At 40.8% G+C, this 19,140-nt stretch overlaps 1 protein-coding gene across 1 annotated transcript in view; it reads left to right on the top strand.

Annotated features, from left to right (window-relative positions):
* TG (thyroglobulin) overlaps nt 1–19,140 on the top strand; it is a gene marked incomplete at both ends in the record, with an annotated part of 165,338 nt that overhangs the window by 125,981 nt on the left and 20,217 nt on the right. The window contains 4 exons of the mRNA XM_082014969.1: nt 4,483–4,647; nt 5,393–5,560; nt 13,566–13,747; nt 18,046–18,153. Coding sequence (XP_081871095.1) covers nt 4,483–4,647; nt 5,393–5,560; nt 13,566–13,747; nt 18,046–18,153 — 623 coding nt within the window. The remainder of the gene's footprint in view (nt 1–4,482; nt 4,648–5,392; nt 5,561–13,565; nt 13,748–18,045; nt 18,154–19,140) is intronic.

Here is a 19,140-nt window from a genome sequence, read left to right as displayed (position 1 = left end):
TACAGAGCTTGGGTGATAAAAAATATTTGCAGCGATGTTTCTAATTGTTAGTTCTATTGTGAATCAGTTTTGAAAAACTTTGCAGAAGTGAGTTTCCAGAGTAAATGAGGAATTAAAAGACATTCAGCACTGCAGCTTATTCAGCAATTGCCTTTTCCAGCTATGTTTGGAGACAGAGGTATGGCTTTCAATAATAGTCCATATATTCTTTTTTATTATCTCATCAGAATAGCAGCAAGGGGTGCTATTTAACTAAAGGCTCCTGAACTGTGAGACATCTGAAGCAGAAAGCTAGCATTTGGCTAGACGAGAATAGTTATATGTGCCCAACAAGTGGAGGGAGAATTGGGGTGGACTAGTGCAAATCTGTGAACTATGATGTTCCAAGGAAGAAGTTTGCAAGAGGTACCAGCCTCAACTCCACTGATCACAGCCTGACATCAAAGCAAGAATTCCTCTTCACGTAATACGGGTTTGCATTCATCAGCTTCTCACCATTGTGAGCTGCAACATTTCCGAGTATCTGAATTTGTACTGTCTAGCTTAACCTCTAATTTTGAAAAGAGAAATAAAGAAATGCTTGCAAAGTTGCTGGTCCCTGAACTAAATAGGATTGAAATCTTTGCTTTCCATTTTTATAGCCATCACTTGTCACAGTAAGTGCTGTTGGCCAACATTGTAATTTTCTCACTCTTCCTATGAATTTAGGAGGTCAGTGCTGTTGTGGATTGTGCAACACAGCTGCAACCACTTCTTCTCAGCAATTCAGTACTGAATGCTTTCCTCTGGGTCGTTGTCAAAAATGTCATCAGAACTTCCTCAGATGATGGCGGATCAATGCGTAACGACATCTGTAACAAGAACTACGTGTGGCTTCAGTTCCCTGTCAAGCCCATCTAAATGACGCTGAGATAGGAAATACCCTGTGATGGCAAGATGGCTAACATCCACAATTTTATGGGGTATCTCATATTTTTTAGAGGTTTGATTTCAAAAAACTACTCTGCAGGATTATCTGAAGATCTCAATTGTTAGTTTTAGAAGTGAATATTTTAGCTCTTATGGTTATAGGTACAGGAGAATTCCTGGAGAATTAAAAAACAGAAGACTAACAAAAAGAACAGGGTGTTTGTTATTTTTGAGCTGATCTCATGATTTCTGGTTTCCTGATTCATGATTCTGTCATGTTGATGGTAATATGGGTGTCATGTAATGGAAATGAACAGTCCCTCCACTATTTCTGCTTCTGCCTAAATAGTCCTATTTTTTAAAGTACACAACTCCATTACTGGTTGCTGGGACTAATCACACAAATAAATTATATTTTTATAGGGAAAGAGGGAAATACTGAGTGGTGCTATGTTATCCCCTGTGTCCTGAGCCTGCCTCTAATGTGGCTACAGTGTTTAGGGATGATTTCTTTTTAATGTGAAAACTGCAGGCTCAAAAAGGAAGAAATTTAATTCTGGGCAGTCTCCAGCTTCTGCTCTCACTTACTTGTTCCTGAGTTTTTTTGGTGAGGATGAGGAAACAATGAGCCTCAGTTGTGATGTGAATTTGAAAAACAGAGAACTGGTACAGTTTTGCTTGCCTAACTGCTGCGGTAAGAGAAGCTTTGTTTCCAGAGCCTGGAATGTATTTCAGATGTGCCAGGGGAGGGAACATAACGATATTGCTTCCAACTACTGCTTAAATGATGTCCCAAGTTCCTCTATCACCCGCTTCCAGTCCCAATAAAAATTGAACATGAATAACAGTAGTGGATACCACATCATTTCAAACCCCAAGTGCAAGACATGCTTCCTGAATGCGGATGTTATAAAAAAAAACAAAATGAGGAAGAGTGCATTACCATGGAAAATAGAACTAAAAAACAGCATAAAGGAGAGCATATAAACCCGTTCTAACCACTCACGCAAAGAGAAAATATTCACAGCTAGAGCAAGGCTCCAGATAAGAACTCTCCTCACCTTGCAAAGGTATTCGCAGAAGTTTTGGGGTTTTCTTTTACTCATTGAGCTTGGACCATACGTAACGCTAGCCCATACACATCCAGTGCTTTGACATGAAAATTTGCCTGTCCAGGCTTTTAGCTCTCCCTCTGCAGAGAGGACTTGTGGGACACTTCTATCCAGAACCTTTAGCTATTGTTGTTTGACTTAGTACTTGACCCAAGGACAGTCTTTCAGTTTGTAAAGGTCTCAGACACAGGGGAACATTGCTTTTAAAATCACTGGGAGGAGATGTGTTCAAAATCAAGCCCATACTAGGTTGTTTTGGTTGGTCCTAGAGAATTTTTCTGTATGTCATCTGATCTCAGTACTCTCTTTCCATACCAAACTTAGCCTTTTAATAAGCCAACTTTAGAATTTCCATAGAAACTGCCACTTTCAAAATTTGTGAATCTTTCAGAATTTGGGAAACTGAAGCCCTTTAACTTCTTATGGTTTTCTTTTTTTTTGTTTTAAATGAAAGCCATTTAGAGGTACTGGATACTTGATAAAACATGCTGAGCACATTCAGATCTGATGTTGAAGAACATATTTGCCAGATTAGTGGATAAATATTGTGCAATCCTAGATCTACGTTCTCTGCTATACCAAGGTCGCACATAATTCCTTGCTCCAAATGAAAAGCAGGGAAGCAGCTCTTCTGAGGGAAGCGTGCGTGCCATGTTATCACTTTTCCAGTCTCACTCATCCTAATTCTGGTGAACATGCTCTTCCACAGGCCAGGCAAAAAAGCAACGTTCTCATTCTGTGTCTGGGAGACACACCCACACACAGAGATACTGTCATCAAGGATATTTTTCTTTCTCTCTCATGACCAGCTGAGTCAGTGCACCTAATCAGCAGCTGGCAAATGTCGTGCCTTACAAACACAAAATAGGCCACCACAAATCCCACTTGAGGAGAAAGCCCATTGCCCACTCAAGTTCTCATCTAAATTGAGGGCGGAAGTGAGGAATAAGACCAAGCAGTGTTTATTTCTTCTTCTTTAGTTCTTCTGCCCTCTTAAAACCAGAGATGGCTCTTCTAGTGCCCCAGGATTGACAGTCTTAGCTTTTTCCTTTGCTTATCTGCAAGCATCGGCATCTGAGTCATTAAGCTAATAACCATGCTTCTTTTCCAGATCCCTTAAAAAGGAAGAGAAACCTCTCTCGAAGGTAGTAGCACTGGAAATTCTACATACAGTAAACTAAAAAGACTGTCCCTACATCCAAACAATAACCTCTTTCTAATTATTTTTGGAAACCAATTTCTCCAGTTGGGAGCAATGGTATCCTATTAGTATCAATGGGTCTGCTTGTTTGAAATATAAAAAAGGTCCTGGGTGCTGGCCAGGGCTGCACAGAGGTTTTCAGGCTCTTCTTCAGTTTGAGACAATTTCAAATTAAGGATTTGCTGTTTGTTTTCTGTTTCTTTTTAACTTGCTCCTGGGTTTATGCTTTTTCAGACTTGTAGTTATGCTTTGAGCAAACTCAGTAAGAAGTAAGTTAATCAGGTGAATAGATCGAAGTCTTTCATATCATGCATCTAAGCTTTGGGTGTTTTTAGAAGATGTAAGCTAATCTTAGTAGTTATTTATAGTAAACTGATGTAAAAGTTTGGAAATTAGTCATTTGAACCATGTCAGAGCTATTCCAGCCTTTCTGTTCTAGGTCAGATCTTATCAGGTTTATTCTAATTTATCTGCATTTTCAATAAGTAGTTTTCATGGTTACTCAACAGTGTTGTACCATCTTTTCTTGGTGATGACCTTTTCCATGCTGACACAGCTGTGGGAAAGAAACAAAGAGTCTGGGATTGAGATTGGGCTGTAGCCTGTGCTCTGATTTTGATATGCTCTGTTTCTGGTTGATCTTCTGCAGCTTGGTTTTAGCCTTTTGTTCCTACTACCTCTGCTCATAGCTCTTCTAAACTCTCACTACTCCTTGGGTTAGCTATCTTAGCATTTTTAGCCTAAATTTATTTACACTCAATATGAATAGTTGATGCCCATTTGGCCCTGTACCAGCATTGTCCTAGGGTATAAATAGCTCTTCTTCATGGATTCATTTATAAAAATCATGCCTGCTCTCAGTCCTTGTTTATTACAGCTCAGGAAGTAAAACTCTATTTAGTCTAATCTTCTAAGATGGGCTTTCCATTCCCTGATGTGCCTCACAGCACCTTCTTTGTATCTGCTCCTGTCTGAACGTTTCTCCTTCCAGCAAAGTTTTCAGAAAGATTTGTGTCTTGGTTATAGACAAAACATAGACACTTTTCAGAGGTCTTCCAAAAGAACCATTGCAGAGCTGAAAACAGCCAAACCTATCCTTGTCTCCTTTGTTTTGTTCGTTTGGACTTACTTCTTATGATTTAAATGCTAGTGTTCTACATTCTGCAACTGGACAGACTTTGCTTCTCACCTTTTTTACCTGCACCAGGGGACCAGGTGTTTTGACAGCATGTATTAACTGATGTTGTCTTTCTTTTCCAGGGAGGTTCAGCTTTTTCTCCAGCATCCATTATTACTAAGAAGAGAGCACAGACCCAAGCAGCAGTCCTGGCTGAAGATGTGGGATGTCCTTCATCTACCAGTGAGGAAATTGTAGCCTGCCTCCGGCAGTTGCCTGCTCATGTCCTCAATGATGCACAGACTAAGGTACACCATAGCAAAATATATGCCACTGGCAAGGAATCAAAAAGTTGCCATTGACACGAAGCTGTGAGGAAGCTTAAAAAATAAATTGGACTGAATCCTTGTGAAAGAGGAACTGGACTAGCTTTGGTAGAGTGATGCTGATGTCCATGACATCCAGATCTGACTATGAATACTCACAGCTTGGTTCTCCTTTAGATTAACTTCCTTTTATACTACTTTGACCATGTCTTCCACAATTAATCTATATATAGTTTTTGCCTTTTTTCAGTCCCCTTTCATCTGCCCCTAGGTGTTACTCTAGAGAAGGAACAAGTGTCTGTAGCTTTACTAACTGAATTTTTGCAGAAAAGGAGGTGGGGAGAGATATTAGTGCTCTGTCTCGTAAGTGGGAGACTTGTGAAAGCTGCAGTATAAATGATTCTAGAGATGGATCCTTTACCCACAGATTAAAACACCCACTGCCAATACATTTTCCAATCAGGACCAGCATAGAGCCAATCCCTAATTTAAAACAATATTTTTATGACTGTAAGACCATCAATTCTGTTGGCCTGTTGAACTCATTTCACCTACTGAGACTGTCAGCAAAAGCATTGCTTCCTGCCAATGGTGAGTTTGCACTTCCATTAAGTGATCACTTGTTCACTTGAAGGTTATCAGCTCAGTTTTCTGAAACATAAGTAAAATGGAAATGACATGGGTAAGCTAGTTTAATTGCACTATTATTGCTTTTTTTCTAACCTAGCTCCTAGCTATAAGTGGCCCATTCCAGTACTGGGGTCCAGTGATGGATGGAATTTACCTTCGGGAACCTTTAGCTAAAGCCCTGCAGCGCCCTCAACTTCGGAAAGTAGATCTGCTCATTGGAAGTGCTCAGCAAGATGGGTTGATCAGCAGAGCTAAAGCAATTAAGGTAGGAATCATAGAATCATAGAATCTTTGGGTTGGAAGGGACCTTCAAAGGTCATCTAGTCCATCCCCCCTGCAATGAGCAGGGACATCTTCAACTCGAGCAGGTTGCTCAGAGCCCCGTCCAACCTGACCTGGAATGTTTCCAGGGATGGGGCACCTACCACCTCTCTGGGCAACCTGGGCAACCCAGGAGGTTTCACCAACCTCATTGTGAAAAATTTCTTCCTTCTCTCTTGTCTAAATCTACCCTTTTTTAGTTTAGAACCATTATATGTTCATCTCTGCTCAGACACTGTAGAGGCTTGGGTAACAGCTTGACCTGTCCTTTTTTATTTGTTAATTTATAACATCTCAGTTCCCAACACAAGCCAAGGCAGGCCTGGACACTTCTTTGTTCTGCCTTGTTCTTTCTTTTTTTTTCCCCTTTCTTTACACTGTTGTGCTCACAACGCCAACAATGGAGTTGTAGATTGACCCTCTTTCTCCTCTTGCCCTGATGTGTCTTCAAATGCTTCCTTTGATGCATTTAGACTGAAAATGCCAAATCTCTGTTTCCCAGCAAGGACTCTCCATTTTTTCAGTGTTGCTCTGCTAGTAGGTTAAGAGGAACATTAGTAGTTCCTTTGCAACAGTTTAAAACATATTAGGCTAATGATTATTTGGAAACAAATATATTTCATTGTATTGAGAAAAGAGGACTTCCACAAGAATGGAAGAGACTCACTGTTAAGGAACTGATGGTATAATTATCACTAGAGTGATGATAGTAATCATACACAGCCAGGACAGATCCTTTTTGATTTCTACAATGTGCGAACTATACTCCATGCAAATATGCAAAGGCATTGTCCATCTCCAGTCCTGTTTAGGCTGATTAGTGGCAGTATTATATTTGTTGATCAACATGGGGGGGCGGGGGTGGAGATATGAAAAGGTAAAAGATCAGCAGTGGTTTAGCATGTATTAATATACAACAGTATGTTTTACTGTCTCTGAAATCCTATTTATATGGCAATCATCTCAGTTGTGTATCACAAAGAAGAAAGCAAGCTCATAACTTGGTTATGAGGTTCTTCACTGTGCAGCAGAGCTAAGTCAGTCTTTTCCATGACAACTTTTTTTTTTGCAATCTTTTTTTCTCTGTTACCTTTAGTAAGTGCATTTTCTTGTAAAGATGATTCTGAATATGGACAAACTATGACTAAGAATAGCACTGGCCTGATCTGTGGGCTGGGGTTTCAGGGCATAAACTGGTAAAATGAAAAAGAATTGCCTTCAGAATCTTCTTCTGAACCTTCTGGCATTGTTGGTTCTTGAGACACAATATCAACCTCATCTAGTTCATTTGTCCTTCTCTACGATGGGAACAATAACACTTCCCTGTTTAATACTGCCAAATTAAATTAAATGCTCCAACACACTCACACATATACTAAGAAATCAACAGGAGAAAGTAACACGCAAGGGATTATTTTCAGGGTTATTCACGTGAACTGTGGGTCTGCTGCTATATTTTTGTAACTGTGTGGATTTCATCTCTTAGGGGCAGTGAGAAGTTAATCCCAGCTTGTATTTGCCGGTAGCCAGTAACAACACATAGACCAATTTACTTCAGAATTAATGACAAAATTATCCCTTTGAAAGAAGGCTTTTTGACCCACCTGAACAAAGTTCATAATGCTTGTTTAGTCTCCATCAGAAGTTTCCTGCTCTTATTTCATGTATCTTTCTCTTCTGTTAAGAATTAAAGGAGGAAGTCAGACATAGGAAATGGACTGTGGTGCTGGAGGCCTGCAGATAATGATCCGGACCCAGTGAAAGGGGAATAAACCTCAGTAACCTCATTACAAGTCGTGTGATGAAGACTAGGAAGTGAAGTTCTTTCCTTTACCGCTATTTCCACATGTGACAGTTGTCTGCAAAATCAAAATGGAATTCCATGATGTATCAGAAATTATGCAACAAATTGTGGTGTTAATGAAAGCCACAAGTGCTAAAAGCCAGCACTGTCAGGTGGAAATGAAAAGGAAAAATACTTGTAACTGAGAGAACAGCAGTAAAATGTTGCCTTTCCAAAAAGAAAATCTGGAATATCTTCTTTATTTAAAAGCGTCCAGAAAATAAGATTGGAAGGGAGCTCAGAAAGTTGGTGCAACTTGATCCTAAGAAATGGTCACATCTACCCCAACCTGAGAGACCTGTTTTAAAATCTCATAGTGTTGGAGATCTTCTGATCTCCTTTGTCAAGGGTTTGACTATCCTTACTTAGAAGGATAGTTAACTTCTTTACTAGCTATTGTAATAGTAGCTACCTTAGTGCTACTGCTGTAAGTCAGACTCCATCTCTGTTCCAGAAAATTCATATTGTTCATGGTAGGTGCTTATATTTGGTTTTCTCCCTTTTGACTTAAGCTGTTTTCATGTTCTGAGTAAGAACTGATGATTTTTTAATGCACATTTTCCTCTATTTCTATTTTTCTGTGTCTTCAGGTTTATAGGGCTTGAGGGAATATGACTGCTTTGACCAGCCTGTATTCCTGTCTTCAGATTGTTTTCTTAAAGACTTACTGCAAGGTTAAAGTTTCCTGATTTCTTCCTTGTCCACGCAGTTAGTGTATTAATTTCTGGGAAACTGTAATGCTTCCTCCATCATTGAACTATTTAAAAACATGCATTTCGCAGGTCCTCAAAAGCATTTCTACATCATAGCCACGACCATGCATGGTTGCAGTCAAAGTCAGATGACAAAGTCCTGAGTAGACCACAGATGTATTTAGCTACAGTGGCAGAAACTGGTGCGGGTCGTGGTTCTTACCAAAACGTCTGGGCACCCTTTCCTATGTCATAATGTCATAAGAGGTCTTTGATCTGTGTTAACTGTCCTCTCTCCATAATAGGCCTAGAAGAAGGATTTGAGACAACCCATGCTGTATCCCACTCTTCTACTTTATTCATTTTAAGGGTTCCCTTGAGGTAGATCTGAGTTGCATCTTTCTGGGAAAACCCAAAGCTGGTTTTACTGAAATACTAGGGAAGGTGGGAGGGCTTAGCTGGCAGGCAGAGCACTGAACTAAACTTGGGGAACCAAGGCATAGTCCCTAGTTTGCCTCTGACTACAACCAAGTTATTTAATCTGTTCTACAAAGAAGGGACCAAACCTCCCTGGGGTGAAAATCCATCTGTACATGTACTCCAACTCTGTAGAGAGAAGAACTATGCATGTATTTGGGTAGATAAATAGCACTAAAGTGCTGTGGCAAGTGTATGGAATTTGCAAAGTCCTTCATTTCCATCTCCTTTAGGATGACTGATTTCAGCGTAGTCAGATACAAAGAGTGGGGGATAGAAAAATTTAACCTCTCCTGATCTGTTCCACTTGTTCCTGGGAACAGCTGTACTGGCAAATTAAGCCAAGGGCTTGCTCTATTAATCCTGGTCTTGCTCTATTAATACTGATCCTGTAAATGGTGAGGAGACACTTCTAACCGTTTGGATGCAGGCAAGCTTGAGACAATCTTATCACCTTAGACTGCCGTTGCATGCAAGTTTTATAAACTCTTAGCCGAGTCTTAGGAGTGAACGTAAAACCTCTAGACTGCAACCAGACCTGAAGGTGATGGGCACCATGCTGTTCTGTGGGGGCTTACTGGAATTTGGTTGTGTTGGATGTCTCCGTACTCCCACTGCAACACTGTGCTTATACCTGTTAAGACCTTTACTATTAAAAATTAAATAGTAAGACAAAAGGCACCACTTACATGCTAGAAAAACATTTATGTTTGATTTGTTGACAATTAAAGGCCGAGGTCTTTCAGCAGCAGAGAGTATGCTGAATATTCATGCTCAGTGTCTTGCCCATGGAAACGACCGTTTTACGGCATTCACTTGAATGCTTATTCATGTGAACTGAGACAGATTTACCACTTCCTGGAGCACTTCGTACTCATCCGCAGAGCAGCCATCAGATGGTTGAACCTAAGTGAGAAACAAAGCAGAGTTTGTTAAGGGAATGGCAAGTGGTGCCATAATGCACTATTATGTGCCATATGGAGCGGTTAAGCCTGAACCTGTTAACTGCAATTCCCATGGCAGACCTTCAGGGATATTAACTTTGAGCAGTCATAGATTAGGGCAGCTGAGCAGAAACACCTAAAAATGTTGATTTCAATTCCCAACTGGGCAAAATTTTATCCCTGTGCTATATGTGATGCTCAGGTGGAAGGATCTAATGGTTCCAACTGGCATTAAATATACTGAGTCACTCATGCTGTGTTTGGCTGTATATGCATGTAAGTCAGTATGGCACTGTTTATCTCCTCGATACTTCTGTGCCTACTATATAATCTCCACTCGGCAAGGAATGTTAACTCTCTTTTTAGTTGGAAGCCTGTGCACTTTGTGTGTTTTCTTTCTTTATCTTTCCCTCCTTAGTGCAAATCTAGTTGGCTGCAGAACCCAGAACCAGGACATAGGGGAGTGGATAGATAGAAATATAGCTTATTTACCTGATGTAAGCAACTGGATCTATGCAGACCAGATCTTCCATCCTGCACTGTACTAGTATTTAATTTCTTTATTGATAAAGATATTCAGCAACATGCAACAGATGGCAGATATGTGTATAATAATTGTAATGACCAGGGGAGCAGTGTCCTGATAAATGTCATCAGTGAGGAGAATGGGCTGATATCAGCTCTGGTATTTGCTTCACCTTGTAACTAGCTGGAATCCTTGAAACACTCTGCTGAATATCTGGCCAGTCTTTCACCATCTTTTGTGACAACGTTTAACAAAAGCCATTTAAGACCTAAGATCTGTACATACTTTGTTAGTGTTACCACTATTCCAGTTTGTCAGAAAAGTACATCTTGCCCCTTGGGAGATGTAAATGTTTGGTCTACTAACTGCTACAATTTCATTTTAAATAAAACACTGGACCAGATTCATTCATATGCTCCAGAAGCTATGCTGCAGGAACAAGAACAGTAAGCATTATACAACTCATTATTTAAACAATTTTTATGACCACTTTGCATCACCAGAACAGTAGAAAGCGGTGCACCTGCTATTTTTAATTATTTTCTTACTTACTTTCTAAAAATAGTTGAAAACCCCACTATAACTCTGAGGTCAGTTGCTAATACCTCTTTAAAGGTTAGCAGAATATAAATTATTTTACATAATGTGCAGCTGTTTCTATTATTCTGATAGCAGCTGTTGTATCTACTGCTATTTGAAAATTGTTCTTTGGTCTTATATTTTCTAATGGGAAACATTTGTTGGATGTGCAAAACTGGTCAAATTGAATTTCAAAAAGTTAAAATGCTTTGTCTTTTTAACGTTTCATGGGTTTTACGTTGAATGTATTGCTTTGTTTTGTGCTATCATGTTGAAGTCAGATGTTTAAATTATATTATGTTTTAGCCAAAGAGACACTTGAGACATCATGTTTCAGATTGTGCTATTTTAGTGCTGTTTGGGATGAAAAAAATCTCAAAATGTCTTACAAATGCCAGTTCTGTTTCTCATCCATCTCTGCCTGTTTAGTCCTCTTTTACCTGACTCAACACATCTCAATGACCCCACTCTGTCACCAATGATTGCTGAGAAAGGTCACCAAAATTTTGGGGGCATTCTGAAGATCACAGAAACTAGTCCATAGGTGCAGTTAAAACCTAAGACTGACCGCACTGAGTCAGGTCAAAGGCCCATTTAACACAGAATGCTGTTTTCAGCTGTGGCTAAGAGTGTATGTTTGTAAGAATAGGGTAAGCAAATCTCATACTTCTACTAAATGCTCTCCAAACCTCTAGCACTTTGCAGCTCAGAGACTTCCTAGCCTGAACTGATCTTTCTGTAATTAATAACCATCAACCGATTTATTCTTTTTTTTTAATTCAAAAACTTGTTCATGAAACTTCATCTTCACCAATTTTGGCATCTGCAAAACCATGTGGCAAGGAGCTCCTCAGCTTTACCATGTGTTGTATGATGATCCATCTCCTCCTTTGTGGTTTTCAACTATAATGTTTATTTGATGCTTGGTAGTTGATAGGACAGCGAAGGATCAGTTTCTAGGGTACATAATCAATACTCTAAAGTTTTTTTCACTTTCTTTTTCTCTGTTTTAAGTTATCCATGACAAGTGTAGAATAAGGTAACAAATCCATTTAAAAAAAACCGACAAAGTGAAAGCATTGCATGAAGGTTGCTTTACACATAAGAGCCTGGACTCCGCACTGACACAGAAAAGCATCTGTTCTTATCCATATCTGCTAGCCAAAGCCACCAGCTCCAGTCACCAAATGAGAGATTCCTAATAAGACAGCAGCAATGCTTCTGCTGGCTGGTAGGGAGCTGAACGGATCTGTGCCAAAGCCGATGGGAAGATTGCTTTTGAATTCAGTGAATCTGCAGTCAGGTCTTCAGTGATAATTTCTGTTTCTTGCAGAAAAATATATATGTCCTTGCTGTATTTGAACAGAATGATTTTGCAGGTGAATGTGCTATGCAGTGTCATGTGTGGCATTTGTGCACATGAAGTGACGTGTCGTGTCTGAGGTGCAGATCTTTTTCAAAGTACAGCTCCATTACTAAAACTGGCACCACATGACTCTCTTAACATTGCGTGGGCCAAAATCTAGCAAAAGAGGAATTTCTTACAAATAAAGGAAAATTGCCAAGTTCTTTTTAGACCTTAGGATATTTGGTAGTGTTTTGAAATCCCTTGAAAAGTCACTTAATCAAAATGCACAAGGCTCTAGAGTATGTCAGTAAGGACAGACCTCGGCCTCAGCAGACAGGGACTTATTTTCATCTTTCATTTCTGTGAATCTGTTGAAAAGTAATTATTCCCTCTGTACTTTCTGTATAGGGTTGTGGAAAGACCTAGCTGCGTGATGAAAACCAGCTGCAGGCCATCAAAATAATATATTCAGTAAAGCATTTATGGTAACTGGACTGGGCAGACACCAGCCTATTTTGCATCAGACTGACTGCCCAAAATAATATGGGTGGTTTATTAGATCTTTCTCTCTGGAGTTCTTATACCAAGTTTCAGCCAACATGCACCTGCAAATTGCCCTCTTTGGAAGGATTTGATCCACAATAAGGTTCAGCTCTGTTCTGAACTTGAAATAAATTATTAAAAAAAAAAAAAAAAAGAAAAGTCTGAATTGATAAAATAAAGAACTTCGTCAAAGAAAGATGTGGTGAAAACTTCCAGCAGTCTTTAGCATGGGTAAAAATAGGATCAGGTAAGCAATTTGGCATTGAAGATGGTCCCCCTGCTATTAGTAATTCTGCAGTGACATGGGCACTCTGCTCGGTGAAGATGCCTTTATGTCAGGAAAGGTTTCAGACCACATATCTCAGGAAAAGGGCATTTCAAGGTAGATCTCACTGAAAGGCCCTAGGGGTTATGAAGTTTGAAAATCATGGCAGCTACTTTCATTGGGATTTGGAGGAGGGGGATTTCTCCAGGGCTAAGGCAGATATTAGTCCAGAAGGGACCTTCTTTGCAGATATTTCCAGAAGAGGCAGAGTGATAAAGCCATGAAATGGCTCTATGGTGTGTTCACTTTCTGGAGTTTCCAAAGGAAAGGAGCAATATCTCCCTCTCTCCCTGTTAGTTTTCCTGCAGGGAGCTCATCAGAAAGACAGCATTTGGCACACTCACACTGGAGAACTATCCATGTGGACTACTTCTGTGGGAGCCAGATGGGCTTCTGTAGTATTAGAGCTACATCTGCACAGCATTTTACCTATGATTTGGACTTACCAGCTTAGGAATTAAGTCCTACCGTATGTTATGAGGAAACAAATACAGCTGGCTGGTGTCACCAGTGTTGGGAAAGCAAAAGTAGGACTGTCCCCTACTTCTTCCCCTAGGAATCAGAGATCACAGCAGAGCGGACTTGTTCCAGTAGAGGGAGATCTGAGGCTGTATTGTTCCATTAAACACTTATCTTTTGTTTGTAAATTCCATGTATGCATTTCGTTCTCAGAAATTTGAAGAAAGTCAAGGAAGAGCCAACAGCAAAACAGCCTTTTATCAGGCTCTGCAAAATTCTCTAGGAGGAGAAGACTCCAACTCCTTCATTGAAGATGCAGCTACGTGGTATTACTCCCTCGAACATTCAACTGATGATTATTCATCCTTTTCCAGGGCTTTGGAAAATGCCACCCGGTAAGAAACTCATCCTATTACAACTGTGTAATTGGGGTTAAGCAAGGTTTGTTTTGCTTATCTCAAGTGTGCATTTATATTCTGAAAAACTTGAGAAATTCTTACACGAATGAACAGAAAATGGGGAAAATTATTTCATTTTCCATGAGGTTTCCAATGTTATTGGTAAACAGAAATTGAACCAACTTTTGTCAGTTTGAATTGTCTTTCTTGAACTGTATATTGGATTCAGACTACTAATGCTTCTTCGTGTATGCTTTCATGACAAAGATGTCTTGCTCGTTTAACACACTCTGCATCAACTATTTCTTGAGTCTTCTCATCCCTGTGACAGTAGAAGAACTAATAGGCTGGCTTTTATGCACAGTCACCTGATTATACAGTTAGATACTTCCTCTAGTTTTTGCAGGTTTGGAGAGTGGTCAAGTTTGAAAACTTTGATTTCAGCAATTACATTATTTTTTATATTATGAAACCTGCAAAATATATTTCTTCACAATGTCAGGCTTTCTACAGTTGAGTATCCTTGTATAAAACAGTGAAGCATTTGTGAATGTTCAGAAAAGTGGCTCCCCAACCCCATTCTGTGCATTGCTAATCTCCATTTTACCTATGGCAGAAGAATCCACTTAAGCTTATTCATGTACTTCCCTGACCCGTGTGTAATCATTTATGCCAGTGTACAGTGATTGTATAATGTCACCCAATCCGCATTTTGCTCCCTTTGTGTATGGTTTCCCATGGTAAAAGAAAGCAGAATCAGGCATTAAGATGCTTCTGCATGAAGTCTTCTTGCGGAGGTGAAAGGAGAACACATGATACCTGACTCTTGCCTTGTTTGATCCATCAGGACACGTGGTAGACTCACAGTGCCTCCCAGCCTCTTCAGGAAATAGTGATGAAATGTTAGCAGATGTATGAGCAACTTAACTTACCTCCAGCATATATGCTTCCGTACTTTGCATTGAAACATCGCAGGCAGGGACCATTGGGAAGAGGATGATGGGCAGTGGGCCATGTTCACACCACCTAGTACCTGTGCGTAGCTTCAACCCTTAATGGATATAGCATCAGGGTCCAGCAGTTCTGGATAACAGTTTGAAGAGTTCATTGCTTTGTTGAACTAGGTCTCCACAGCAGTCATGACACCTATGGTAAGCCATAGAGACTGGTGGCTACCTTTAGCTTGGGTCATGTGGTGGTTTTGTCTGCAAAGAAAACTGTAAATTTTGCTCTCTCCCTCATGGGCAGCCAATTTGCTTTAGCCAATTACAGATCTTGAGCTGTGGCGGGGTGTCCTGTTTTTCTGAAAGGAGGCAAAGTGAGGGGGAATCTCTTTACCTCCCTTTTCTGCCTCTGTGAATACTCGGGGGCTGAACGTTTAAGTGGAACAGTTTTTCAAAAAACAAATCACAAAACTCTTTCCCTATTCCTGTCTCTGCTTCACGAGCAGATTTGTTATGAAAACTCTTTACATTTCTAAGGTGATGTGTTTTATAAGTTGGTGGTTTGAGTGCTAGTGTCCCCATCCAAGCTGTTTCACCTCTGTTCTGAACCAAGACATCATAACTGCAAGCTCCTGGTATCTGCACTCTCAGTGTTATAGCTTTCTGTCACACTCATACTGTGTATGAGCCTCTCCATGAAACCTCAGAGACAAGATTTTCCTTTCAGATGGTCTTCATCCTCCATCAGAATTGCAGGTCATTGCTCCAGAGTGGCCTCAGGGAGCGGGAGAAGAATAGGAGCCAAGATTCACTTGGAAACATCTGATCTAAGACAGCAGTGACCAAATCTGTTTGGGGAAGATCTCTGGGTGGTCCAGGTGTGTTGATGCATTGAGGTCACGGAGTAAACAAGCCAGAAGGCTGTGGGTTGAGCTTTGTGCCATTTATCGAGTCTCACACCATGCCGCATTTGTCCTGCCTCATAGCTTGTCCCAGGGACAGGCCACCCATCACTCTGGCAGCTGGGGCCGCTGCATGCAGCGCATGTGGAAGTGCTGTGGTTTGTGGGCCTTAAACCCAGAACTTGTCTTCAATCTCTTTCCATCACCACCGTTACCCATGGGGCTATAACTCTTTAGTCAGATCAGTAAGGTTTTAAGCCATAACAAAACACTGAAGGACTTAAATTTTAACCCTTCTTCCCATCCATAGCTCCATAAAGAGCTGGTATAACACAGGGCTGTCGCATTCGGACATGCAGGCTCAGCCCCGGGCTCAGCACGGACTCCTGCACAGCTATGACGGCTGGCGCACGGCGGGCTGCAGCAGGGGTGCGCTACGCAAGCCGCGGCCTCCGGGCGTAGGGATTACCTGCCTGTTTGTGGTACGAGGCAAGTGGCTTGGCTAGGGAAAGAAGTGAATGGCTTAGAGTCACCACGAGCAAGCAGAAGGATGAGTGGTGAAACCAGGCCATCTGATGATAATCCTTTGCTTTAAACACTTTGGAAATTACTCCAGCTACAGCAGAAAGGGAGGGGAGACAGCAGTTGCACAATGACAGGCATCTACATCAGTATCACATATGTGGTGGAGAAAAGAGGGGTTTGGTTTTTGGTATTTGGTTGGTTGGGTGGGTTTTTTGGTTTTTTGGTTGCGTTTTTTTTTAACCAAAAACTTACTACCAGCATAGATGTGTAACCCAAGAAAAGTTCTATGTCAGGAAGTTATAATTAATTGCTAAAGTTTTAACAGGATTATAAAGTGTGAGAAAGCAGCATAAGCAGTTGTTATAAACTACATACATTGCACATATTTTGTGGATTTAAAATATTTCCATTTTAAAAATTGTTTTAGCTGCAGTTCTCTGATATATTTCCCAGGTATAAAATGAGTTTCATTTTCTTTTTCTTCCTTTTTTTTTTTTTAACTCTAGTATTCCACACCTGTAAGAAACCCCCATTTCATTTTTGTGGTTAACTATTTTTTTTTTGTAACTTCCCCAGAATAGCTGACTTCCCCCCGCCTCCATAGCACCAACTGAGAATCAGTTTTAAGTGGTGAAATGTATCTCAAAGCATCTCTCGAGAGCTAATGCTCTCCACAGACTCCCTAGTTTTTAAATTCCATCTGCTCCTCTAAAACCTCATGCTGGTAGGCATGTGAAGAACAGTAATTTTTGTTTCATATGGGTGTTGTCAACCATAACTGTCACAGAATATTGTGGTCAGTCAGCCCATAGCTTGTGGTCTCACAGATGGGCTTAAAATAAACTCTGCTGAACCAAGATAGCTACCCAAACAGTGTCTTTCATAATCATACCAGTTAAATATAGCAAGATGTTTTTATGCTGCTCTGATGCTCTGACACTGTTCTTTCTTGCCTGCATTCTTTTTTTACCTACCAAGTCTGAAGGAGTAGCTACTGTTTCAGATTCATTAGACTGAGAATTGAAACCTCCCACTTCCGCAGCGGATACGTTTGCGTGTGCTCATGTAGTTATGGATGTATAAACACCCAAAGAGTGTGCTGAGTCTTCAGGCATACGTAGAATGAGAAGTGGTGGTATGTGTACATATAATGTTGCCTTGAGGATTCATAATGAGATATTTGCAGTAAGGTGTCCTGTTTTCTGCCTGCCTCTCTTGAACTGCTTGTGCTCCGTCCAGCTACTGCTCACCCCATCTTCCAGCCCCACGTCTTGGGTCAATGGAAGCTAGGAAGGTTTGGATACATTTGCTTCACTCATACCTTTGCGTTGCAATACCTGGTGATAAACTGATATTTAACTATTTCATTGCACTCTTCTTGTTTAACCTTTCTCTCCTCAACATACTGCACCAGATACTCCACACTGATGATCCCTACCAGAGGCCCTCCAAAAGTGGTCGCCTACTCCTTCCAGCTCTGGAAACTCTACCTAAAAAAATCACACTGATCCAAATGCAGAAACGATATTATTGATCCTTAACCCAGGAAATATCTAAGTCCTTTTACTAGATGCCATCACAACCTAGTGGTGCCAGAAGAAGGAGCTTTATACTATTACAAGCATGACCTTCCATAAACTAGACTAAAATGGGATTATTTTTTTGGCCAGGATACTCCTTATCTGTCAGATCTGGTATATTTGGTATCTTTACCGTTGTTCAACACTCCATAAAACAGCAATTTTAGTGAATTCTAAGCTGTACTGGGCTCACAGAGGGTGAAGATGGTTTCCCTCAGTGGACTTGAAGGCAGAGATACGAGCTGTTTTGGAAGACTTAAAGAAGGCTATCGATACCTCGGGGTTTTCTTCTTTCCTTTTTCCTGTTATGTGACTGTGTCTGTTTCCTGCTTCCTTTTTATCAGTGACCAGTTTATCACGTGTCCCATCATAAACATGGCCAGTCACTGGGCTGCTGCCTCCAGAGGAAATGTCTTCATGTACCACGTACCTGAGAGCTCCTCACAGAGCAGGTAAGGAGATGTATTTTATGATGTTTCTTGAATTTAGAGCTTGCAAAAACAGGGCTGTCTGTTTGGGCACCCTGTCGAGTAAATGGACAGATGCAGGTACCTCAAATAAACAGTTTGAATTAGCAAAGGAGGAACTGGGCTCTAATAGATTATTTCTCTCTGTTGACTATATAGGAATGCTGTTTCTCAACTGAGGCACTTCAAGTTAGATGTCTAAATTGAGTTTCCCTTTTCCAACTTACCTACCTTTGCCAGTTCCAGATAACCTTTTAGATTTCTACTCCGTATCTGATAAATCTCCCACAAAGAACCAGAAAGTGGTCTAAGTCTTCGGGAGCCCACAGCTCTCAAGATAAATGGGGTAACTTTTTCTAAGGACGCAGTGCTAATTTCACACTGCCTCCTTTTGAAGTCAATGCAGTTGTACCACAGTTACCCTGACTGGCCTTCAGTGTGGACGGGATCTGGGATTTATTCCTTCCTGCTCCAGCACTGTGACTTGTGATCAGCCAACAGACTGTCTCATGGGAGTATTTTGAACACAAGCATTTGCAGACTCAGGCTCTATGTCATCCTTCATGTTAGAAGCTTACTTGAAAAATTTTCAGCAGGAGAAGCTGTATCATATTTTAGACAGAAAAGTCTAAACGCCTGTGGGAGACGCAAATGCCTTGTTCCCTTGGGCATAGAATAAGCTGGTAGTCAGAGACTATTAAGGTGACCTTCCCTGCTTTTATTTTAGACGCAGGAGTCAGGATGAGACACTGAGGTTTGCAGGCAGTGGTCAGCACTTTAGGCTGTTGTGATGCACCACGGTAGCGCCTGGTCCCTTGCTCTCAAAGGCTGAGCGATCAGAAACTGCAGCGACAGTAGCCCCTCCTGTCCCTTAGATCCACACTTTAGGGCAGCAAAGCACACAGGGATGCTTGTCTTCTAGCTGTCTCCTTACGAGGGAGCAGTGCTTGTCCCCTGCCCCCTGTACTTCCC

The sequence above is a fragment of the Phaethon aethereus genome (assembly GCF_964289735.1).
Source record: "Phaethon aethereus genome assembly, chromosome: 2".
NCBI lineage: Eukaryota > Metazoa > Chordata > Aves > Phaethontiformes > Phaethontidae > Phaethon > Phaethon aethereus.
This window is presented reverse-complemented; position numbering and strand designations above follow the sequence as displayed.